Below are 26,225 nucleotides of genomic sequence, written 5' to 3'. Positions count from 1 at the left end.
TCACTTTGTAGCATGCTATTTCTGTTTTTTTGACTGTGTTGATATTTTGGTAGAAACTATATTTATATCTCCGTTGCACAGTGTGTAACAATATTGAGTTCCAATTTATGTTGTTTATATATATACATATCATATAAATAAACATGTAATATATATTTCATAAACAAACATGTGTATATAGTCTATAAATATAATGTGTATATATAGTCTATAAACATAATATGTATACAAAGTCTACATAATGCATAGCATGTATAAATATGTAAGCATATGTATATATATATATATCACTGACTATAAGAAATTGAGCAAAAATTTATAATTGGCGAGCAAGAAAAACTAATAAGGATAAAGCTAGTAATAATTAATCTTTTAGTATTCATAAAACCATTTTAAAATAAATGGGCCGTTCTATGATAAAAATATTCTAAGTGTAAGTTGTTGGCTTTAGTTCCAATTTTTTGCTATGGTTCCCCGGAGGAAGTGTTTTATTTTGCACCTTAAAAAGTCTTGAATAGACTAAGTAAAATGTTCTAGATTAGATTACATATCTGTACCTTTTAAATAACCCTATGTCTTCCTTTCCCTTATATTTTTACAGATATGGTCCGGAAAAAGAACCCCCCTCTGAGAAACGTTGCTAGTGAAGGCGAGGGCCAGACCCTGGAGCCCATAGGTACAGAAAGCAAGGTATCTGGAAAGAACAGAGAATTTTCTGCAGATCAGATGTCAGAAAACACGGATCAGAGTGATGCTGCAGAACTAAATAATAAGGAGGAACATAGCTTGCATGTCCAAGACCCATCTTCTAGCAGTAAGAAGGACTTAAAAAGCGCAGTCCTGACTGAGAAGCCTGGCTTCAATTATGAAAGCCCCAGTAAGGGAGGCAACCTTCCCTCCTACCCACATGATGAGGTGACAGATAGAAATATGTTGGCTTTCTCATCTTCAGCTGCTGGGGGAGTCTGTGAGCCCTTGAAGTCTCCTCAAAGAGCAGAGGCTGATGACCCTCAAGATATGGCCTGCACCCCTTCAGGGGACTCACTGGAGACAAAGGAAGATCATAAGATGTCACCAAAGGCTACCGAGGAAACAGGGCAAGCGCAGAGTGGTCAAGCCAATTGTCAAGGCTCAAGCCCAGTTTCAGTGGCCTCCAAAAACCCACAAGTGCCTTCAGATGGGGGTGTGAGACTGAATAAATCCAAAACTGACTTACTGGTAAATGACAACCCAGACCCGGCACCTCTGTCACCAGAGCTTCAGGACTTTAAATGCAATATCTGTGGATACGGTTACTATGGCAATGACCCCACAGATCTGATTAAGCACTTCCGAAAGTATCACTTAGGACTGCATAACCGCACCAGGCAGGATGCTGAGCTGGACAGCAAAATCTTAGCCCTTCATAACATGGTGCAGTTCAGCCATTCCAAAGACTTCCAGAAGGTCAACCGCTCCGTGCTTTCTGGTGTACTGCAGGACATCAATTCTTCAAGGCCTGTTTTACTAAATGGGACCTATGATGTACAGGTTTGTGCTCTGTATTGTGATCTCTTTGTACACAAAAAGCTATTAGTAATGAAATGTGAGCTCTTACGTGTATGTTAAAATCAAGCTCCCAATACCAAAGGAGTAGCTTGCTAGATCCAGAGAAAAGATGAACACACTTCATTAGCTAGTTCATGCAAATGTGCACACAGCCTTGTCTTCAGACTCTCTCAGCATGGGAGTTAATCCCGGCATTTCTGTTATGTTGGGGAAAGTCTTGATGGAATTAGCTAGGCTTCAGGTTTCTAGACATACTTCATGGTAGTTTGATTTTTTTTTTCAGTCTTCCAAAAATGACACAGATCTTTATGGTTCTACATGACAGTGATTCATGCTTTGTTCTAGTTTTACATTATGAGTCTTTTGCTATAGTCTTTCCTTCTGTGAGGGTCTTTCTTACGACTTGAGTTAGGATTTGATTTGATACTCAGCTCAGTGTCAAATTGGACTAGATTTAGGTCATATTGATAGAAGCAGACATGGATTCCTGAAAAAGCAACATAATTGCAAATGAAAATTTGGAAATGAAATATTACATTGATTAAAAAGAAGTCACAGGGATTGTAAGTCGTACGGGCACCAGAATGACCTTGGTATGGCCCAATACATCATTCTTTTCTTCAGAAAATAGTAATTTGTGGAAGCATTTAGAAGTAATTTAGATTTCTACTTTTATTAAATGTGGCGTTCCTCTTTGATTTCCTCTTCTGCCTTTAGATTATGGTGTATATGAAATGAAAAAATTTACCATTTCAAATAGAATGAACTTCAGAACTGAGGCTGAAGGAATGTATTTATTTTATTTTGGCAATTTTAAAGACAGTCAAAACTCATGGTAAGCTTGAGAAACGTGTATTAGTTTTTATGAATAGTGTGTAGATTTTTATTGTGTTACTAGGCCAGGACGTTTCAAAACATTTGGTTTAATAGTAACTTTCTTTAGGAGTGAGTAGAAGTATCGAAGAATTGATGCAATCATGTCACACTTAACTGACCTCTTAAATTTCTTATAAGTCACTTTTATCAACTCAGTAGCTACAGTGTATTTGATACAGACCTGTCTGTTGGCCTAGTGCCAATTCAGAAAGGCAAGCAAAGGGGTTATAAATAAGAGGTAGTGAACATATTTGTAATACTCGTGAGAAGAATCAGAAGAGAAATTTCCAAGTCCTTATTTTAAAATGTCAGAATGGCAATTTCATCGTTTTCAGGGAGACATCAAGAACTCTGAAAAAGCCAATTTCATCTTTGCAAAGCTCCCTTAAAAAACCCATCTTTCTCTGTGAATTTCCGCCAATAGAATTATTTCTGCGGAGCAGCAAATTAAGTCGGCATAGTTATTATGCATGGAAGCTCCATGCTTTGAACTGCCGTCTCATTAAGATCATTGCACTGTCTCATGTCAGGTACACTGAGCTGTCAAACTATGACTGGAAAGCAAATACGTGTTTTAGATAAAAGGGTTAGAAGGGAATAATGTCGGTACGTGCCACGGCGTTTTATAATTAGCGAGTAATACAATGTTAATACCTGGATTTCCAGCTGGAGTTTCAGTTCGTTCACTCTGGGGACGACTTCTGAGGGAAGCTGAGCTGAGCTGTCAGGAAGGCTCTAGAATGAAGATTACTAAGGCCTATAGTCTGGAAGAATTCAGATTTTTAAACATACTTCCATCCCTCCCCCCCCCCCCCGGCTGCCGCCCAAACAGTTATTTGTTAGGTTCTCAGTTATTTATAGAAAAGTTTATGTTTGGGTAGAGCGAGCTGGACACTTTTCCTGGGCGGTGATCTTGGAAATAAAACAGATGTGTGAGCTATCTGAGTTGGAACTAATAGAAGTGGAAATAAAACAGCTGATCCTAGAGCGCACTGTCTGCTGTAAGTCCTTGCAGTAGCAGGCAGCCAAGAGGACCAGAGTGGCAGCGAAGAGCATGAAGGAAGATAATCTTGTTAAAATCCTTTTTTTCTCCCACCTCGGAGAAATAATATGTCTAAACATAGAAAAATAGCAGTCTGTGGGAAAAGTGGGTGATTATTTTTAAAAAATGGGATTTAGAAACAAGTCTAAAGAGAGTTAACTTTCATCAGTTTAGGAAGAGAACACTAAATATACTTGTAGGCCAAATGCTAATCTCGAATCCTTTGCCCGTGCACCAGATGTTGCTGCAAAAACTCGTCTGAAGATAAGTAACTTATTAATATTTTTATGCTGAAATAAATATTGAACAGCTTCCCTACATGCATAAACAGAACGAGAGCGCATCTGAAGCTCCCCCCTTTTGCCCGCGCGTCTGTGTGCCTGAGATGCTGTTGGAGACAGGCGTCTTTCCTTGGCGCTTGAGTTGTGTGCAGGCTAAAAGCTGTGGGAGAGAGAATGCTGACTGTAGAGTTTCTTTAATGCAGTTTTGTCAGAAATTTATGGTAAGTTAATGGCGTGTGTGTGTTCTGATAAAAAGATGTTGATCAATATGAGTATTACAGACAATAATCATTCCATTCTAGGGCCTAGTTCTATCTATATGTAAGTTAAGCTAATTGAAGTGATAGATGAGCAATTCATTATACTTTTTCAATTAAATTGGCTTTTTTTAAAACATTCAGAACATTTGGGGGTTAATGAGAGATTTATGGCATTTCAGGCAAAGGAAAAAGGAACGAGGGCCTGAGCACAAGACTTAAGATCTCCAGCTCTGATCTGTATTTTGGTTTGACATGGATGGTTTTCAATAATTTGACTGGAGCACAGACATGAGTTACACGGTTGGGAAAAAGAACTAATTTAAACACATTTTAAGATTTTCAGTTCCAAGTTCGGATTCTTTGACATATATTTGGGGGACTAATTGAGGTCGAGTCCTATTTGTATTGACAATAGCCACTTCTGGCATACATTTTTATTGCAAATAATGAAGTCGGAGAATTACACATTTGCACAAATAGTGTCACTGAACAGTGTTGCTTTGTCCCGAATGCTAGATAGAGGCCTGGCTGGATAATGGGATTCACTTTAAAGGGCCACCATAAAACCAGGCTAGTCTTTTCTGAAGCCTGTTGAAATCAAATCCTCTCAGAGCACCTTGAGGTGGGTGCACAGCCCTGAAATCAGAAGAGCTGTGGATTCTTTACCCCCCCAAAAAAAAAAACCCGAGAAAAGTTATAATGGCTAGGAGATAGGATGCAAACACATTTACTAGGTTAGAGTTCATTGACTTCACCTGGATGTCAGTGTCTCCATTTCTAAATTTTTCCTGACTGTTTTATCAATTATGATGCTTAAAAATTTAAAAAAATGGATGTGGCATGATTGGAAAGCCCTTCATGTAATTTTTACTGCCTGTATTCAGCCTTTGAGGCTCACACAGGGACTAATAATAGGACAAGAGATTGAGTTCAAAAAGTAATTACAGCTTCTTTCTTTTTAATCTGTTTTATTATGCTTATATTTAAACCATCACTGAATGGCGAGGCCTGCGCTGTTAAACAGCGAGGGGGCTGTTTCATTAGGGTTTAAAGTGCTGTGCATTAGGGGGGGTGTGTCATCTTTACGGGGGACTCTTAGCCCTGAGACCAGGTTATAAAAGCTGGAGTCCTGTCAAGTCGTGCTTCCCACGGGAAAGTGTTTTCGTTACCCCACGTTTATAAATGCTTACGCTGTGTGTGTTGCCTTTTCGTATTACTAAACCCTGTCTGCTGTTCTGCCTTATTCAGGACTGCAAAGAGGTAGCTATCAGATTCCAGCTATCACGTTCATTTTGGCCCTGAATGAAATACTTAAGGTTCACAGAGGAGCGTCGTGGCTAACTCGCCGGTGACTGTCCTGCGTTTGATCTAGGAGCACCGCGTCTCTGTTCTGCAAATATTTTTATCAGAGTTGCACAGTGTGTCGTGTTAGAAGCAGGAAGAACAGATTCTAGAGAGAGGAAGTCATCCTTTGTTTTTGTATTTTTAACGTATTTAAATCTGAGCATTGTGAATCCTTCACACGTGCCAGTGTGTTCATTTCAACAGGGTGCGGTGGGGGAGGGGTCACAGTTTGGACTGGGGAAAAAAAAATCAGAGAACATTAATTTCATTTTGGTCTATTTTGACTCTTCTTGGATTTTATTTCCAAATATTTATTTTTTGCCATGCAGTCTCCTTTGATCTGGAGTAGAAGGGAAGTTGTAGATCTTTTAGCAGGTTCTGTTTCTTTGTTTTTCTCAGTTGAGGACAATTGAACTTCAGAACAACTGGTGAATGAGGCTTTTTAATCACTTCAGACTGCCTATAGAGTTCCAAGTGTTTGGCATATGACCCACAGTCATCTTCAGGACTATGTCTCTTTAACAAGTAATAAACCACATGCTCACCCAAATGCTGTAAAACAAAGCAAAGTTCTGGCATTTACCAGGTTACTGTCATTGTGGAGATGGGTGAGCTGGAGAACGCAGCCACCCCGGTGGAGGAGGGTAGTTAGACCATCTTCACCTGTCCTTTTCACCTGTGTGATGGTGAAATCTCTACTTGCCTTTTTTTACTTTGGAGTCACTAAGGATAAATGTCAATTCCTTTTTCATCTTTGGTTTATTTGCTATCATTGAAAGAACAGGTATCACTTTCTTAAATGCAGTATTTCTCTCGAGGTAGAATGTTTAGAAGGAGAAATTGTTACCAGTGCACAGAATTAAATTTAGTGTTATTTAACTCTTAATAAAAATTTTATTCTCTAATGGCTGGTTCTGTTGACCATATCAAATCAACAGACTATTCAGTGCTGTGTGTTTCTTAGGTCGTTGTAACTGCAGTGCACACACGGCTGATGGATGCACAGAAACGCTAAGTAGAGTGTTAAGCCCAGAAAAGTTTGAAAGAAAAGGGTAATTCCCTCTCATTTTTTCAATTTTCTTCATAGCGTCTATTTCTGAGAATAATTAGACCATAAACCTCTTGAATTCTCCATCCTATGATTTTAAAGTTTAATGTTAAGTGTTAACACATTTTCAGAATATAAGACCTTTGTTTAATTTTAATTGGAAGTCAAATATAAAATTGACTTTTGTATTATTTTCATTTGATCTATATTTCTTTCATCTGTTAGCTTACATAGTTGAAATTGCACATATCTTCAGCTTTTTTTCCTTTAATGTTGGATTCACTTCTAATAATCACTAACGTTTATTAAAGGTTTCATATGGGCATATGTAGCTCTAAGCTCTTCACATGTATTAGTAAGTTATCTTCATTTAAAAAACTCCTAAGGTTGACGTTGCCATTTCTGTCCATTTTTAGAAATGAGGAAATAGGCCAAGAGGAATTAAAGCGACCTGCCCAAGGTCCTGGAGTGTCAGAAGTGGGGTAAATAGGATATAAACCCGGGTAGATAGGCCACAGAACCCTGTCTGTACTACTGTCTGTATGATATGTTGACTCCCAATTGCATGTAAGGGAGGAGATGTAAGCATATACATCAGGGCTGTGACACATACACTGTGTGAGTCACATTGAATTTGGGGACATACGTGATGGACTGTAATGCTGCCTTTTGGAACTTGCTAGGCTTATGATTAAAATCTTTGAAAAGAAAATTAATTTTCCTGATTTGCCTTTTTTAAATTACCATGATTCATGGTCATTGGTACTTTTGCTTCAGGAGCTAGTTTTGATAGAGTAAGGGCCAAATGTCGATCCAGTCAGTCAAGGGCAATGTGATGTCTTATCCCCAGATTCAGTTATGTGTCATCCATGCATTTGATTTAGTTTATATTTCCCTCATATGGAGGGCTTTGAGGAATTTATGGTTTAATAGGTATTCTTAGAGTTATATTCTCCTTTTTTAGTCACTAGGCACAATCTTGGTTGGATTTTCTATCAAGATTAAATGGTAAGCAGATGCACCCAGCTCCAAGGCTGTTCTCCAAGACTAATTAAAGTTTAACTTTTGCTTATGAGTGAGCACAGGAATGGGTGTGGAGACAACAAAAAAAATCTGAATACTTCAGAGTGTCCAATTGGAGTGTAATGCATACCCCAAACATGCTTGGAACTGTAGGATTTCTCTGGATTCTAGTACAAGCAAGTATGGGCTACGGAGAATTCAGAGAGAGTTTGCTTCTTAGCCACTATTCTCCTTGAAGATTTAGATGACCTGTAAATGCGGAATCAAAGAACACCCGAATTCTTTCATGAGTCCAGTACATATTTGGAATATAACAATCAACAATAGTTTGTTCAAAGACCTGTTTTTCCAGCTGATAGGTGGCTGCACCTTGCAATTCTATGGACACCTCAAAGTCAACATGTGTAAAACTAAAGTTGTTAGTTCCTTCCCTAAGAAACAACTTTTTTTTACATGTGTAAAACTAAAGTTGTTAGTTCCTTCCCTGAAACAACTTTTTTATAGCCATTGTTTGTTCTCTTTTCCCATTTTCAAGTCAGTTCCACTGGAAATGTCAGTTACCCTGGATTTCTCTCAGATAGGTGTCAGTTCTCAAACAATTAATTGGTTTGTTTCAATGTTCCCATCTTTATTCTTTTACTGCCACTCGCCCTTCAGGTGTACTTAGTAGATTCCTAGTGGTTTCTTTATTTATTTTCTTTTTTTGTTCTCTCTTGTTCTCTTCTCAATTTACCCTGCCTGCCTCCTTCTCCATTTTCCATTCAGTTCTATTTCCCCCTCCCTTTATATTTTTTCTTCCCTCTTTCCTCTTTTCCTCTCTCTCTTCCTTTACCTTTCTAAAATTCTATTTCTAGATCCATCTTCCTACAGTTTGTAGGAAATGTAGGTCTAATTTGTATAAGAAACTTATCATTTTAATCAAACCTGTGTAATTAAATACAGGCTTTCTGATAAGACATTCCTTTTCCACATTCTCTCCCGCCCCCAGTCTCCCTGCTCACTTCCTGAGAGCAGCTTCCACTGTTTCAACCCTCACTTCTGCTTTACTCACTTCATTTCCTGCACCTGAAAAGCCATTCCATGGCTCGTTTCAAACGCCAACTCATTTGGCCATGGCTGGGTTGGCACCTCCTTCCAGAAGCCTTTGCTGACCGGTCCCTGTAGGCGAGCTTCCTCTACACTGTCATGGAACTCGGTACATCCCTCGGCAGAAGAACACATTCCGCTGTTGGTGTCATCGATTGATGTGGGAGCTTTCTGCGTTAAGTCACAGACATCTGGAGTTTTGGACTGTGTCACTTCAGTGTGTAACCCCCGTACTTGGTGTAGTAGGGGTGCAACAAAGCACCCTTTTTGGAGGAAAGGTGCTCCACAGTAATTGACTCTGTTTTCCCCATTAAGACACTCTTTAGAACATGCTTGCAATTTTTATTTATCTCCATTAGGAGCCGGCTGTGGTGGTGAGTCAGTGCGTGGACCGTGCACAGAATATAATCCACTTGCAGTGCACTTTCTGTTTTGTTTTGCAGTTTTCTACCCAAAAGATTGTCTTCCAGATTACTGACTAACTTTAAGCTTTATTGGTATTCTGTCAGCCCAAATACCAAATAACCATAGGCAATTGGTTCAGTATTATGCTGAGTCAAATGAGAAACCAGGTTGGGGTTTGACTGTGTATTACTGTATTCCAAAAAAGCTGGTGGCAAAAATGTGTGTAATTAAGAATAGGCAGTATTTTACCTTTAAACTTGCCCCTTAGACCAATTTAAGTTTTGGTTTCTCCTCCCCCCCCCAAAATTGTTGGCTCTTATAAAACCAAATGAGAAGGGTGTTTATTCCAGTTATTCCAGTGACACAAGGAAAGCCTGTGATGGTGTGGACTAATGATTGACATCTAATTGGACTTGTCATTGAACTTTTTAAAGTCTCCATCAAGGTGTATCATTAAGGCATATTACATGCTGCTGTGTTTTTTGAAACCCGGTTGTATTCAGAGACCTTCCCTATGTGATGAGTACATTAACTCTGACTAGTTATTTTCCATTGAGATTGGCCCTTAAGATTTCTTCCCATTATTTGTACCTTCGGTATTTGAACAGTGATTTTTTTTTAAAACACCATAGCTTTTTATTGTTCAGGTTTTTACTTCTTTTGACTATCAGCCCATGACCTCAAGCTTTCTTAAATGAGTACTCTCCTCATTGTCTCTGTTGCTGTCAATTATGGTACTTGAAAATGAACCACATCTGAGAAAGAGTTTGTGTTTAGTTAAACGACTCTTTTTGTTCCGTTGAACAAAAGTACGTGTGACTGTCATTTTAAGAGTTCTGAGGCTTTAAAAAAGTCTTTTCTGTGACATATTCTTTTAGATATTATTCATACTACTTTGTTCCATATTATTAGGAAGAAGGCCATCAATTGAGGTTAAATATAAACCCTTTATATTTTTAACTTCTACACTGAAACATTTTTGTGGAAAAACATGTGTATGTGAATTATAAATTAAAGCCACAGAACATACCACATGGAAGGAATAGTGCTTAAAAGCCTAAGGTTAAAATAGAATAAACACCATCATGTCCTCAATCAGTGAAAAACAATTCAAAATCTGTTCTTTTTTGTGCTTTACCAGGTATGTTGAGTGTTTCTCTATAACTCTAATTCACAGGCAAAGTGGCTTTATAGTCATTTGTTTGTGGATGAAAGATAGATTTTGTTCTGTTTTTTGAAGCAGTTCTTATGCATCAGGTTGAGTAAGTAATAATGGAACCATGAATTACTGTGGCTTCCTTGTCCCAGGTAACTCGGGGGCCATAGTGAGAAATTTCTCTGCGTGCTCACATTTCCCAAAACAAGTTCATTCATTCATCCGGAATGTATTGAGCCCGTGCTTACTTCCAAAGGTAAAGAAAATACCATTCCTTCTGTCCAAAAAGGAATATAAGCAGAAGTATGAGCTTAGTAACACAGGATATAACTTTCTCATTTACAGCTAAGAATATGAGGAGTGGCAAGCTTATGACTCTGTCACTGACTGGCTTCACCACTCCCCCCTGTTCAGTCTTTTCATCCCACTGGCAGGATAAATTCAATTAGTTTATTTTATTCATTAATAATCCTGTTTATGTGATTAGGACTGTAGAGTATGCTGTCTACTGGGTATTCACTAGTCACATGTGGCCATTTAAATTTCAGTTAATTAAAACTAAATTAATAAAAATTTCATAAAACTACTTAAATTTAAAGATCAGTTCCTTAGTTGCATTGGCTCTATTTCAGGTACTCAATAGCCATTTGTAGCGGTGGCTACCCTAGACAGAGTAAGCTGCAGAACAGTTCTCTCATCTCGGGAAGTTTTGTTGGACAGCGCTAGAGTTTGCAATTCCCTTTCACACTCCTTTCCTCACCTGACCCTCACAACAATCCTAATAATAATTGGCAAGGCCTACAGTGTCAGCTGTATCCATGAATTATATCCATGAGGATACCGAGGTGCTGGGAGATTCAATAATGTATCTCTCCATAGAATTTAACTGGTGGTACCCCCTTTGGGAGCAAACAAATGCAAGTAATGATAAATGTAAATGAATAAGGATTTTATCTAGGATTTTTGATCTTGAAATATAAGTAATTTAAAGGCAGAGATATGGCATAGCTTGTTTAGGGTTGTAATCTGATATTTATCACAGAGAGAGCACAAGTTAAACATTCAGTAGTTACTTAGCTACTGATTGTATGAATGAATAGTTGCAATGTTTGGTCCAAATGGAGTTTATAGTTAAATAGGAATTTTTAAATGTGGCTGAGGGACTACTGAATTAATGGGTTATAATTAAAGTTCTGGTTAGCAAAAGAAAGAAGATGGAAACTTACCATCTTTATTTTGCCTGAGATCTCTTTTTTTAGTATAGTCATAGCTAGGGATCGATCAGGGGTGTTTTTGTTTTTTTGTTTTTTTGTTTTTTACTTCTTGCGCTGTTAAATCATTGGAAAAGTTCGAGATAATTTTTTAAAGATTTTATTTATTTATTTTTAGAGAGAAGGGAAAGGAGGGAGAAAATGTGGGAGAAAAAATTGATGTAAGAGAGAAACATCGACTGGTTGCCTCTCATCCACGCACAGCCTGGGACTGAACCCACAACCCTGGCGTGTGACCTGACCAGGAATCGAAACGGCAGTCTCTCCCTTTGAGGAATGATGCCCAACTGAGCCACGATGGTCAGGGCTCAGATAATTCTTTGTGCAGGCACCATTTCCTGGCAATAATGTTCAGTAAACTCTTACAGCGCATATTTATCTCACATGGCTATTCTTGCTGTGTACTTGTGTTTAACCTAGAAAAGAACTGCTTTAAATTAACATTTGTGAGTCATGACAATAAAACAAAGATGGTCAATAGTCTTGGTACGGTCTCCTAAAATTGTAAACTATGTTTTATTTTAGAAGGGTGTTTAAATGATATACATCAGTTATATTTCACTGTGATCTAAGTGTATAGCTCCTACAGAGTGTAAGAATTGTCAGAAGATAGCATTTAGATCTATTTTCAAAGGAAAAAGAAATAGGACACTGAATAATTATGTTTTCTAAAGCCGGCTTTATAATGTGAAGTCTAGAATTCTAATACTGTATTAGCTTTTAGTAATACAAATAGTAATGTGATTTACTAGTATCTATGGTGGTAAACCAGTAACCTATGGAAGTATCCGTCGTGTTTTCTTGCCATCAGAGGGGATCCTTGTGTGTTTATTCATTTGCCTCGGTATTTTGGGAAGAAGAGTCAGTAGTATGAAGGTACTCTTCAGCATAAAATATATAACTGTTAAAAACATCCGAAATAATGGAGTTGGATGAGTTTCCCTAGGAGAAAACACGACTTTGAGACATATAGATACCACCAACTTAAAAGATTTGATGTAACATATTTTTTGGACCATAAGACACACCTAGGTTTTAGAAGAGGAAAATAGGAAAAAAAATTGAAGTAAAAATGTGGTTTAAAAAATGTGTCTTATAGTCCGAAAAATATGGTAGCTATCATAGTAGCTTAGATTATCCTAAACCAAAATGCCTTATTGGTAGGTCATATATATATATTTTAACTAGATGGCCAAATGGCCTTTCTTTTGTGGGCTTTATATCTGATAGTCATTCTTAGCCTGGATTTTCTGATTCTTAAAGTTTCTGTCCAACAAATAGAGCAAAGGATGTTGTGATGCTTAGTAATAACTTATATTTCACTTCAAAGTCATATTTTTGGAACTTCTTAACACCATTTGTGCTCTCTGTTCATCCTTTGTGTGTGGACATGGAACATGAGTCTTGAAAATTGCAAAAAAAAGGCATAGTGGTGATTTGTCGTGGTTTTTCCAGAATCCCTGTTCTACAGGCGGAAGTTAACGATGTTTCTTATTAGGAAGCTCAGCAACTCTGAAGCAATGTGGTGGCTAAAACGAGCACATTTCATATCTAGATTTTGTACACTCGCTTTTCTGGACTTACATTACGGGAGAATGGGATACTTCAGAATTTGCCTCTTTTGCCTCAAATGAAAGCCCAGGAACAAAGTATCTGGGTTGATGGCATCTCCTTTACATGCTTTGTTTTTTAAAACAAGGTTTCTCCTCACCTCCAGTGAATCGAGGGACGTGTGGAGGGATTTTGCAGAGTAGTAATAAACACTCCATTTCAGTGCGAAGTTTAGTTGCCCGAGTCACCGAAGTGGTGGGTTGGTGTGATGAGTAGACTGTCTCCTCCTGTGGTCTGGCTCTGGCGTCTGTCACACCGCGGCTTGTCAGGTGCCCCCTGGATGGGTACCCCGTTCTTCCCCTTCTGGTTAGATGATGCTCTGCCGTTGACAGACTGAAATCTGTGTGCTTGCTGTGGTGATACGGGCATTTGTCAAAAGTGAAACATCGTCACCCTTCCCTTGAAGGCTGTGGGAGACCTTCATAAATTACTGTCTTGACGGACAGAGTGAATGTTGAGCTGTTTTGTGTGTTTGTGCACATTTCCTAGAACTTGAATACTGAAAATGAATTCACAGGCTGCCCCAACTGAGAAGCTAGTGGGCAGAGAGGTAAGTCTCGGGATCCAGGTCACAGGTCGCTCTCTGCGTGGAGGGGTGGACTTTAGTCTCAGTCCTGTAGGGTGGAGGCACAGACGTGTTTCTTGATGTGTGAAAGGAATATTGTTTGCATATTAAGTAGAGCCTTTTAAATGATTTTGAGATGCTGGAGACTTTTCTCGTGGACTGATTTGGATATGAGCAGTGATCACACATGTCATTTTTGAGCAGCTGTTGAAGAAGGCAGAACATGATTATGCTACGTGCTTCATCTATGACATCTGGTTGCTGGGGAAAAAAATTCTCTGATAGTTGGAAGACACAATTTCTCTCTCCTTGGAGTATTTCAGTCAGAGACTCGCTGTGAAGCCAGACATGGTGGCTGCTCATTGGTGGCACTTGGTTAAGCTGTGCAGTGAGGTGCAGACTCGGGAGGGAGTAAGGACTTTATAGAAAGTGCCCTTTGAAGGCTTTCGTTGCCTTGATGACTGTACAATCTCGTGATTTCTTGTAGAACCCCGAGCTGTGGCGTATTTTTATGGTAGAATAATTTGCATTTTGGCCTTTGGACATCCCATGACCCACTCTCTGGAGGGACTGGTCCTTTGCTCTGAGACAGAGCCTCACTCCAGTAACTGTTACGTTTTCTTCTTTCCATCTGTCCTGTGTTGGGAAACCTTTTAAACCTTTGCATCAGCCTTCCTTCACCGCGACTTGAAGTCCACTGCATTCATTTCATTTTTAATCTTACGGTTCATGCACAGGCTTTGACTATAAGCCATTTTTATCATGTCTGCCCCGTTATGTTACCTCCAAAATAAACCTCATCTTTGCTGGCAGTCTCATTGTTGTAGAAACTGAACGGAGGATTTCCGGGGAGAAGGTCGGCACTGAGGAATCTCTGAGCAACTGTCTCTGGTTTTGACAGCCGTCCTTAGCTTTGTCAGGAGAAATCCCACATGGCTTGGATGCTTTTGCAAGTGCTGGGTTAGAAAGAGGCAGTAGTGAAATCTCCTCTGTTGAAAATTGTTTTCTTGGCTTTTTTTTTCCTTTCTAAAAAGCATATGGTATTAAATCCTTTCAATTACTTACAGCCCTTTTATTACTTACCTTCTTCTGATATCATGGCCAAAATGTTTAGCATAATGAGCCTCTCATTGAGTAGCTATTGAATAATGAAGAGTGAATTTACTTGGCTCTGATTATTCAAGTGATTTCCTAATAAGCAGAAGTACTGTTGTATTTTTCTGATGTGGAATACTTGCCAGTGTCTCCTCCTCCCTCCCACAGAGAGCGTTGAATTAATGGAACTTAAAGTAACACCCGTCTCTTCTATACCAGGTCACTTCAGGTGGAACATTCATCGGCATTGGACGGAAAACACCAGATTGCCAAGGAAACACCAAGTACTTCCGCTGTAAATTCTGCAATTTCACGTACATGGGCAACTCATCAACTGAACTAGAACAACATTTTCTTCAGACTCACCCGAACAAAATAAAAGCTCCTCTCCCCTCCTCTGAGGGTGCAAAACCTTCAGAGAAAAACTCTAACAAATCCATCCCTGCACTCCGATCCAGTGATTCTGGGGACCTGGGGAAGTGGCAGGACAAGATCACGGTCAAGGCAGGCGACGACACTCCAGTTGGCTACTCAGTGCCCATCAAGCCCCTTGATTCCTCCAGGCAAAATGGTACAGAGGCCACCAGTTACTACTGGTGTAAATTTTGTAGCTTCAGCTGTGAGTCATCTAGCTCACTTAAACTGCTAGAACATTATGGCAAGCAGCATGGAGGAGTGCAGTCCGGCAGCCTTAATCCAGAATTGAACGACAAGCTTTCCCGGGGCTCTGTCATTAATCAGAATGATCTGGCCAAAGGCGTGGAAGGGGAGCCAATGACCAAGGCAGAGAAGGGCTCTAGCGGCGCGAAAAAGAAAGACTTCTCCAGCAAGGGAGCAGAGGAGAATGTGGTGACAAGCTACAATTGTCAGTTCTGCGACTTTAGATATTCCAAAAGCCATGGCCCCGACGTCATTGTTGTGGGGCCGCTTCTCCGTCATTATCAGCAGCTCCATAACATTCATAAGTGTACCATTAAGCACTGTCCATTCTGTCCCAGAGGCCTTTGCAGCCCAGAAAAGCACCTTGGAGAAATCACTTACCCGTTCGCTTGTAGAAAAAGTAATTGTTCCCACTGTGCGCTCTTGCTTTTGCACTTGTCTCCTGGGGCGGCCGGAAGCTCAAGGGTCAAACACCAGTGCCACCAGTGCTGCTTCTCCACCCCCGATGTGGATGTGCTCCTCTTTCATTACGAGAGCGTGCACGAGTCCCAGGCGTCGGACGTCAAACAGGAAGCCAACCACCTGCAAGGATCGTCAGATGGGCAGCCGTCAGCCAAGGAAAGCAAAGAACACTCATGTACCAAATGTGATTTCATTACCCAGGTGGAAGAAGAGATTTCCCGACACTACAGGTAAGCCATGGGGTGGGGAGGGCACATCAAGAAGTTGATAGGGCCCTGGCTGGCTAGCTCAGGTGGCTAGAGCATTATCCGGGTACACGCAGAGTGTGGGTTCAGTCCCGCCATGGCACATACGAGAATCAACCAATGAATGCATACATAAGCTGAACCACAAATCAGTGATTCTCTCTCTCCCTCTATGTGTATGTAAATATGTATCTTTCTCTAAAATCGATTTATAAATTGAAAAAAGAATAAATTGATAGAAACAAAGACTGATCCCGAAGTGGTTGGGAATGATTGTGGTGACCTGGGGAAGTTACAGGACAAGATCACGCAAAAGATCATTTGTAACACTGCAGATTATATGTCTATAGAGGTGATAACCACAGCTCTTAACCGGGTGACTTGTTTGAGACCATTTACTCTTCTGTTTCTTACCTGTTTTATACCACTTACTGAGTGTATTGTAAAGTCTTCAGTGATGCTGATAACACCAGTGAGTTCACTGATAGAGGACAATTCATTTATTTGTCCTTGCTAAGTTTGGCTGCGTAGTCCATAATTTTGATGGAGCTATGCCTGAATGAAAAGTATCACTATAATTTCTTCAGTTCTTTATTTCAACTGGGAGACAGTCCATTCGAGAACGTGTTGCTCATTCTTTTCAATGAGACTAGCCATCCTTTGAGCTTTAAAAAACTGAGCAACGACCTTGTTTTGCATGCAAACAGTAACCCGAAGGTGAGAATTCTGTAATCCGTGTGACTTGGGTATCTGGACTCCTGCTCCTCTGAGCAGGTAACGCCACTTAAGTTATTTCAGATTTGTAAAGAGAGAGAGAGTGTGTCAGAGTTTCCTTCTACTTCCACTCTTTTCTTCTCTTGGTAAATGTTAATTTTCCAGGTTAATCTTTATGTCTTCTAGAGATGAGTTTAGGATACATATCTTTATTTCATTTCTGTATTCATCCCTTAACTAATTAATTCCAAAAACAGACATTATGCCCACTGATAAAGGAGAAAAAACGAGATAAACACAGTGCCTTCGTGGAACTTACAGTTTAGTAGGAGATCACATGAGAGTGTAGAGCATCATAAAGATGAAGCAGAGACCCCTGTGTTGGAGTATAAAGACAACATAGCCCCATATGCTAGGTCAGGAAATGCCTCCCCCGGGAAGGAGCATTTGAATGGTTATCAGTAGGAATTACTACTTCACCAAAATCCTGGTAGTACAGTGTGTTCCGATATGACTTAGCATGTCCTTATTCCTCCAAGTATCAAAGTAAAGAGCTTTATTTATGATTTTTAAGTGCTTTTCCATATATAGACTCGATATCCTTATTTAAAATTTTTCACATCCCAAGATTTTAAACAGTTCTCCCATTGTTTTTAAAAGTCGTGTATTCATACTAATGTGTGTGTTTTCTCAGTCACACTCAGCAACAAAGCAGTTTGTGTTCAACAATGGGCTAATAATGCTAAATGCTAATTCCAAGGGCATCCTAATGTTGTTCACAGTGAATCTAAATGCTCGGAAAACACTTCCCTAAGATTGACACTGTTTAATTTATAAGGTCAGCCCTAGGAAAAGACACAGTCCTGCAATCAAATATGTTCACACTTGGCAGTGAGCGTTTCTGGCTCCTCTGATGGTAGCTGCATGTTAATTTACTTCTGAGGCTAGCACACAGTAGCTCTCTCCCAAGCTTTACCAGCGTGCGGATTGTGCATGCACATTTATTAGGTGATGTCAGAAGTTTCACAGGTACACGCACGTTCCTCGGATGTGAAAATCAGAGAACCCATCCTTTTTATGGAAGAAGAGGCTTTCTTCAATCAGGAGGAAAGCAGCCACAAGGAGCACCCGCAACACTACAATACATCTAGATAGCAGCTCACCTGCATGAGTCGCTTCTTCTCAAGGAAGCTGAGGCCATTGCTTGAAAACCCGTCTGAAAAAAATAGCGTACTTTTGTGAAACAAAAGTAATCCCAAGAAATACAGCAGTGAGTAAAATGTGACTGAATAATCTCAGAGTTCACTCAATATTTATTAAGGAAAGTACATTTCTGAGCAAAGAGACACGTCTTGTTTCCTGCCTCTGAGCCAGGATGGCTGATAGGTTCTCATGAATATCTTTAAGTGAAATCCCCGTGGTATGTGACTTCACCCTAGTTTGATTAAGCCGAGATCTCCATGGTAAGTTACAGTTTAATCTTTGGCTATGAAATGGTCTTGGAATCCTTCTGAGGACGTACTCTAAACAAACTGATGTTTGTGCATTTTAAATGTAAGTCAACTTCTCAGTATTTTATTAGATAAAACAGGGAACAGCATCGGTCCCTGGGCATTAAACTTATTCTTAAAACCCGATGGAGTTGGTGCGATCCTAGATTCTCTAAGTTGCCAGGCAGTTTATCTATGATCTGTTGGTGAATTCATGTAGAAATATTGGAAAGTTAGACAATTTCAGGAATCCCGGCCAATGAGGACCACAGGGATGTAACAGGAAATAGTCGCGAGGATGTTGAAAACTTGATCTGCTACCAAACCATTTTCCCCAGATACTTCATTTTGAAGATAGTATAAAGGGACAAGTTTACTCTACTACAATGGTATCTTTTTTAGTTAAATTTACGTTACTTGTGTTGGGAAACTTCCACCATCATTCTGTTTTACCATGGCATATTCTAGGCTTTTTTGAGTTGTTTACATGCAAGACTGACAGTGTAGTAAAAAGGTAGTATAAACTGAGAAAGGTACACCGTGTGAAATCACGTAGCTATAAAGTGACTCCAGGGAGGCAGTTTCAACAACTGAGGAGCAGGGGAGTTGATGTAGAGCTACGAGTGGAAAAACCTCAGTGTGGATGGCGTGGGCGTTTTCCCGAAGAACCGAGTTTCACCTGGGTTGAACTGCAAACAGCCCGTCGGTAGCTGGAACTCGGTCAGTTTTCTTAGTATTTCATATTTACTTATGATACCCCAGCTCACACCATGACTGAGTTATTACATTCGACTCATGAATTTGTATCTCAGACTCCATTTTTTTTTTAGTATTTAATTAAACAGTGTACCTATTCTCTAATTGGCTACTATTTGTGTCATCAAAATTTTCAGTGTCATAACTTCTGCTTCTGGTGTCAGAGGCCTCTCTCCTTACAAGAGAACTATGACTAGATAAAACGTACTTTGTAGTGCTTTGCTACACTTCCACGAATGAAGGACCATTTCTGAAGCCTTTCTCTTCTCCCTCCACCAAGAGTAAACTACAGACTGGAGAGAATGAAGGAGGCTTGGGAGGTGAGGTTGCACTGGAGGGAAATGCCAGTCCGAGCGCTGCCTTTGGTCAGTGGTGGTCTCCCGGAGTCACTGGCAGAGGCGCTGGGCAGAATCGAATTTTACTTTTACCTTGAAGCTGGCTGACGTGATTCCCTATCAGTGCCTTCCTTTGACTCCTGTCAGAAGTAAACACAAATTTGTGTATAGCAGCATACTTCAATTTCCACTCCACAGTATCCACAGCCAGGCCTGAGATAAACCTCGCAGGAGCTCACTGTTATACAGATTCTCTGTGTGGACAGGGATGTAAACCATATCTGAAATTAGTATAAAATGCAAATACTAACTTTAGATACTCAGCAACTTCACATACAGTAGTTTTCAGTCATATGATAACAGTAAATGTTTAAAATGAAAATTAAACATATAGATTGATGAAGTCATATGAGACTATAAGTGGATATTTATAAAGAAGCAACTGTTATTTTTGAATTGAACACAGAGTTGTTGAAACTGAGGACCTATGGATAGGTTAAATAACAGATTATCAAATGATTGAGAGCAAATATGTTAGTCACAGGTTAAATCGAAAGACATTAGCCAGAATATTTAAGAGGCAGGGGTGGAAAGTATCAAAAGCAGCTCTAACATGTATCTTATTAGAGCCCTAGAATAAACGAATGTAGTGAATGGAAGATAGGTTGTGGGTTTGATCCCTGATCAGGGCACGTACTGGAGGCAACCAGTAGATACTTCTCTCTCACATCCGTGTTTCTCTCTCTCTCTCTCTCTCTATCTATATATTAGATTTACTAAAAAATAAAATTCAACTATAATCTGTTTACAGGATACATACTCGAAACATAAGGCTATGGAGTTTGAAAGAAAAAAATTGACTGACTTATTAGAACAAACATTTTTAAAGAACTGAGTTATTAGAACAAATAATAACCAATGGGAAATTGAGGTAACTTTATTAATGTCATACAGTTTAGACTATAAGACAGGAAGCATTGAGGGAAGAGTCATTATGTAATGGTAAGATATTTAGTTCTTCAGATAAATGTAAATATAAATGTAAATAAATGTGTACATGGAGCAAAAGTTGATACACAGTTACAGTAAAAGTATGACCAACCATATCACAGTGGGAAATTTTTTAAAACCCTTCTTATTAAAACTTGAACAGAAATAATTTTTCAAAATATAAAGACTTGAACAATATGTTAACAATCTTGATTTAATAAAAAATATTAATTCTGCCCTCAACAATTAGAGAATAAACATGCTTTTCAAGCAGATATAAAGCACTTAGAAAAACTGATACATATGAAGCAAAAAAAAAATAACAGATTTCAGAAAAATAACATCAGAGAATATATATCCTCTGGCTCAGTGCATTAAGTCAGAACTCAATAACAAAACTGTCAAAGTAGATGAACTCATGGAAGGCAGACACTCAACTCTAGAAGAAATAGGCCACTTTATTAACCTCACAAAGCAGAGATATTAAGATAAAAAATATTATAAGAGGTAAAAATGCTCAGATATAAATATGAAGTGAATCTGGCAAGTTGTGGCAATGTAAGATGCTCATATTCCCAACTATTCATAAGAAATTAGTTAAACTATTTGTAGAGTTTTCATGTAGTATTTTGCACTAGTGAATTTGAGTAAATAATAGCTGAACACAAGATAGATGAGTCACATAAGCATGATTTTGGCTGAATAAAGACAAATCGAAGAAGACTCTTTGCAGCCAGATACCATTTTACAATGTTTAAGCAAGTTTGAACACTAACAAAACAATATGTATTCATATGTATATTCATATGTGTATTCCTATCAATGTCATAACATTCATTTTCATTTTATACATGTATTGAACTGTACCATAAATATTTTTATCTCTCTACATCATCTCTCTCCATACATACACACACACACCCACAGGGTGGGGCACAAATAGGTTTCCAGTTTTGAGTACATGAAACAGTTTCTTCTTCTTCTTATTCATTAATTGTTGTATTATTTCCATACAAACAACTGTAAACCTACTGGTGCCCCACCCTGGAGGTGTGTACACATATACTAGATATTTCTATATATAGCAACAGTGACTTATTTATTGAGTATCATATTTTATGATTCTGTGATTATATTGCAGTTTTTACTTTTTTGTAAACCGAGATATAAATATATATAAAACATATATATAAATGAAATGCAGGTATGTTTGACTAACATTAGATGACACACTTTTAAAATGCAAATGAGGAATCAGTTCTCATCAACACACATGTCCAATAAATAGTGAGTCGATGCTCAGCCTCCGCTATTCTGAAGGTGCAGGTAGAAGAATGTAAGGGGAGGGTCAGTGGTGATGGAAGGAGACTAGACTTTCGGTGGTGAACATAAGGTACAGTGTACAGATGACGTGTTACAGAATTATAATGGAAAATATAATTAACCCATGTAACCCTGTAAATTCAATAAAAGGTGTTTTCTAAAGAACTACCAAGCCCTGGCTGGTACTGTAGTTCAGTGGATTGAGCGCGGGCCTGCGAACCACACGATCACGGTTCGATTCCCAGTCAGGGCACATGCCTGGGTTGCCCGCCAGTTCCCGGCAGGGGACACACCAGAGGCAACCATACATTGATATTTCTCTCCCTCTCTCCTTCCCTTCCCCTCTAGAGATAAATAAATAAAAAATCTTTTTAAAAAGTAAATAAAGAACTACCAAAAATTATTAATATAATCATTGTCTACCAACTTGTTCTGTTGGTAGAATGTGAAAAAAATATATATGTATATTTTGGTAGTATATGTGATGACAAGCATCTGTCCATTTGGAGATTTATGAATGCATTTAAATTTTTTAAAACAGTGTTTGAATCTTTTAGACATAAAATGCACCACTCAGGTTGAAGGAAATAATACTGGGTACAGTAACTGTAAATGAATGTAGCTGCTTCTCACTATCTGTCTTCAGAGAGCTAGAGACCGTGGACTGTGGGCTCTGCGAACTCTGAAGAACAGATGTTCTGATGAGCCCTCAATGACGAGCTCATTGGTGACGGCCAACCCCGCAGTGTGTCAGTATGGAGTTTCTAGCAGGGCGAGGGCACCACCTGTGACAGACACATTTGGATCTGTGTGGGTTACGGGACATGCTCTTCTAAACAATACCTAGTAAGTGAGCTGCTCGTGATAACCTGGACATGGACATAGTAGCACAGGTTCCAAATTTCCACTGTGAGAACGTTACCCAGGGTATTGAACTCCATCAGGAAAAATGACTCACAATGTCACTGCCTTTGTTTGTATGTATTATTTATTAGAAATTCAGATTTAATGGTCCTGAAGACTGTACAAGAGCAATTCTCAAGTCTTGGATCAGGTAAATTTTAGCCTTGCTTTTCATTTCATGTCAGTTTATGTAAGTGGTGTCCCAGTCTCTTGCTTAGTTCCTATTTTATAGGAAAGCTTCTCTTTCTGTCTTGAACATTTCTTAAGGATATCTTCTTCTCAAAAGTGACTCATGAGGTGACACTTTTCAGATATCAGAGTCGCAATTTTTTTTCTAGTGCTTGAAGGTGAAATCAGCCTACAACCCCCTTTAAAAAAACCAGTTACTCAAAGTGAGTAAATACTAATCAGATTATTTCAGCTTAAAAAGCAAACAGTGAGTGGACAGATTGGACTTTTATTCAGAAATCCAGTTTTTTCTAGATTTCAGCTTGAGGGCTGCTTCTCTGGACTCCACGAAGTCTGGGTGTTGCAGTTCCAGCTTCTAAGAGTTGATTGAGCTGATTCTTCACTTGTAATTCTTTTTTTTTGTCCCTGAGGTATACTCTCCACCACTCTACAGTGGCAGTATTCTCAAGTACCACGCGTGTACGTAGACCTTTACAGCAACGAAGTCTATGTTTCAGAAGTGATTATCATTATTAGATGTCAGATCTACTGAACAATATCTAAATTAAATCACCCCCATTTACTCTTCTGTGACAGTTTATCTATAGGCATCTGATTCCATAATTACCAAGAAATACCTTTCAAAGTCTAATTGATTGGTACTTATGATTTATCCAATTACTTTGATGTCCATTTCATCATTGAAGAAGAAAAACTGTGCTTAAAACTCTTGGGAGTGAGATACAGTGGTTTGGTGCAGGAGAGTTCTTTCAGCGATGGCATAAATCTCTGGAAGTTAATGTTTAACAGAGACAAAGCACTGCTCCGAGTTGGCTCAGAGTTGACTTCACATGTACGTGAGCTGCTTTACTATGAAAACAGAAATAAAGAAATAAAGTAAAAGAGTAGCATCTTTTAGCTGACTTTTTTAATTTAAAGAACCCCTCAGCCCTTTATGAATTAGGAAAATACTTCTCATCTCTGCTAATGAACGAAGTGCTACTACCAGGATGTGAATGGATCTGAAATAAGTGCTTTTTATAGCACATGAAAATTCTCTCCCGCAGGATATGGAATAAAATATCCCTTCTCACTTGAATGAAGCACAGTTTAACTTTTTTTTTTTTGAGGTGGCTTGATGGAGTTTTCTCTGGATGCAGAGGATGATTTAGCTCTTTTCAGTTTCTTTGATTCATGTCCTCATTGTCTAAATACTGTAAGGGATGCACTGAGATTTTACACATGTATGTCCCAAATATTTCATGGACCATACTTACATTAAATAGTTTGTGTGTATTGTCTGAAATTCAAGTTTAACTGGGTGTCCTGGGTTTTATGTGGCAACCCTGTGCTAGGAAGACCTAGAGAATAACATCATTTTCCCTCAGCTGGCATGAGGAAAGTGCTTGCTGTTTCATTGTCAGGAGGCTATAAAATTGAAATCAATGCAAAGCGTGTATTTTTAGGGTCTTTTAAATTAGTTTAGCTTGATGTACCCAGGAGTTCTAGAAGTTTGTGGATCATGAAGTGGTTATTCAGAGGACCACTCAAAATATGCCATTTGCAAAATATCCTCTGTACTGCTTGCTTTTTTTCTGCCATGTAATGGTTCTCCAACCGCTAAATCCAGCATCCTGACTCCCTTAGAGCTGTGGTGGTTTGTGGAGGTCAGAGGTGGTCACCCCAAAATCTGCTTCTGTGGTAGGTGGATTATTTTGAGCTAAGGGCAATTTCTGTTTCAGGCTCAAGAGAAGCTTCTGCCTCTCCCTTGACTACCAGCAAGCACTTGAATTAAGGGCCTTGCTCACGATCGGAGATTGTTAGAGAGAACCTCTCTGACTTGTCCCCATGGCAGGACAAACTCCTGTTCACTAAACATCGGCTGTTCTTATCATTCTACAGTGGCTCTTTGAAGCCCCCAAGGCTCCTTACTTCGTCCCTAGCTCAGAATGTCTTCAGCACTCATGTTCTCTTTTCTGTCTCTGGACCTCTTCTACATGTGCAGTTTCTGACTCTCACATGGGTGCAGGTTCCTATTATGTGTGTGTTAAGTTTGGTTATTTTTTCTTCCTCAGGTCTACTTTCTAATCAGACCAGCCAAAAGAACCTTGAAGGTAGAGAAAAGTGTCTCCTCCCCCTAAGGTTTACTCCTTTGGTGACTAAGCAGATAATTCCTGACTGAGCAGATGTTCTGGGTGGGATTGGGCGCGAGCTTTGATCTTGATCTTAAGGCAATTATAACTGCACAGTAAGACATGCACAGGACTTGAATACAAGTCCGGTGGAACAAGTCCTCAGAGGAAGACAGTTTCAGAGTAGCGCAGAGGACTTCTGAGTTTTCCACTTGAGCTGAGCCATTCGGGAAGGCTTGATGGATGAGAAATAGAAGGAAAAGTCCCTGAACCTCTCTGCGGTTTTCATATTGATGCTAATAAAATGAAATGCATTTAATAGGTTAGAGGAGGGACCAAACTAATCCAGTTTCACAATGACTAAACTTATTCTTGAGTAATATTTCTTATACTAGGGATCGCAATCATCTCTTTTCATCCTTTGGGGATATGGCATTATGTTGAAGGTCTTCTCAGTTACTGTTGAGGGGATGACATACGTCCTAGAATATGCCCAAATCTTTCAGGAATTAATTCCTGAATAAGCTAGTTACCTTGCACCAAGTACCAAACAGCATACACGAAAGACTCACACTGAGCAAGAGTTAAGGTGTACTATGTCATGCCCTCCACATTTTTTATGTGAATTTCTGTGCTTCCGCCTCTTGTTCCGGGAAGCAGGGATGAAAATACATGCTTTGTGTGATTGTTGGGGATACTATATAAAAACCGCCTGCCACTAAAGAATATTGAAAGATGATTCCCAAATAATGAAATAAAAATGTGAATTACCATTTGGGATTATGCTTGACAATCTCATGTTTGTAGTTTTAACATTAGTGTTGGCCCTCAGAGGTAGGTGATATTGTGTGTGCTTTCCAAGAGAATGATGTTGCCCATCATTAAGAATTCATCTGGGGATGTTGTACCAGGTGCTAAGTATATACACCAAGAGTTCATTCCAAACTAACTAATGCCCATGTTGAAGTTATTCCTGACCGTGGCTTCACGATTCTTGCTATGTAAGGCATAGTTCAGGGACCAACACCATCAGCCTCGCCTATGAGCTTGTCAGAAATACCGAATATTGGGTCCCACCCCAGACTTGCAGAATCAAAACCTGAATTTTAACAAGATCCCCAGGTGATTCCTATGCATGTCACAATTTGAGAAGTATTGCTGTAGATGTTAGTAGCATCGATTATTAAAAAGTTTATATTGCTCCAAGCTTATAAAGTAATGTTGTCTTTTAACTATAGTTTCTGTCATGTATTTAAGACTGATATTATAGGGAGAAAGAAGTCCTTCAGGTCTTTAGAATACTAAGTTGCAAATTGCTTTTCTGCTTTCTCTGGTGGTGTTCAAAGGACTGAAGATTGAGCAGTGTAGCAGTTTACTCTGAATCATCAAAGCTTATTTTCTTCATCAACAGTAGTTACACCCAGATTCCTAAGATA

At 39.1% G+C, this 26,225-nt stretch overlaps 1 protein-coding gene across 4 annotated transcripts in view; it reads left to right on the top strand.

The window, feature by feature from the left end:
* TRPS1 (transcriptional repressor GATA binding 1) overlaps nt 1–26,225 on the top strand; it is a 233,423-nt gene that overhangs the window by 42,797 nt on the left and 164,401 nt on the right. For all 4 annotated transcript variants that reach the window (XM_037048427.1, XM_037048424.1, XM_037048425.1 and 1 more), the window contains 2 exons: nt 602–1,530; nt 14,831–15,963. In XM_037048427.1, coding sequence (XP_036904322.1) covers nt 604–1,530; nt 14,831–15,963 — 2,060 coding nt within the window. In that variant the 5' untranslated portion in view covers nt 602–603. The remainder of the gene's footprint in view (nt 1–601; nt 1,531–14,830; nt 15,964–26,225) is intronic.

This window comes from Sturnira hondurensis, unplaced genomic scaffold, assembly GCF_014824575.4.
Source record: "Sturnira hondurensis isolate 20B ecotype Veracruz unplaced genomic scaffold, ASM1482457v3 Scaffold0006413, whole genome shotgun sequence".
In the NCBI taxonomy this organism is placed as follows: domain Eukaryota; kingdom Metazoa; phylum Chordata; class Mammalia; order Chiroptera; family Phyllostomidae; genus Sturnira; species Sturnira hondurensis.
The sequence above is the reverse complement of the archived record's forward strand: the minus strand, read 5'-3'. Positions and strand labels throughout refer to the sequence as shown.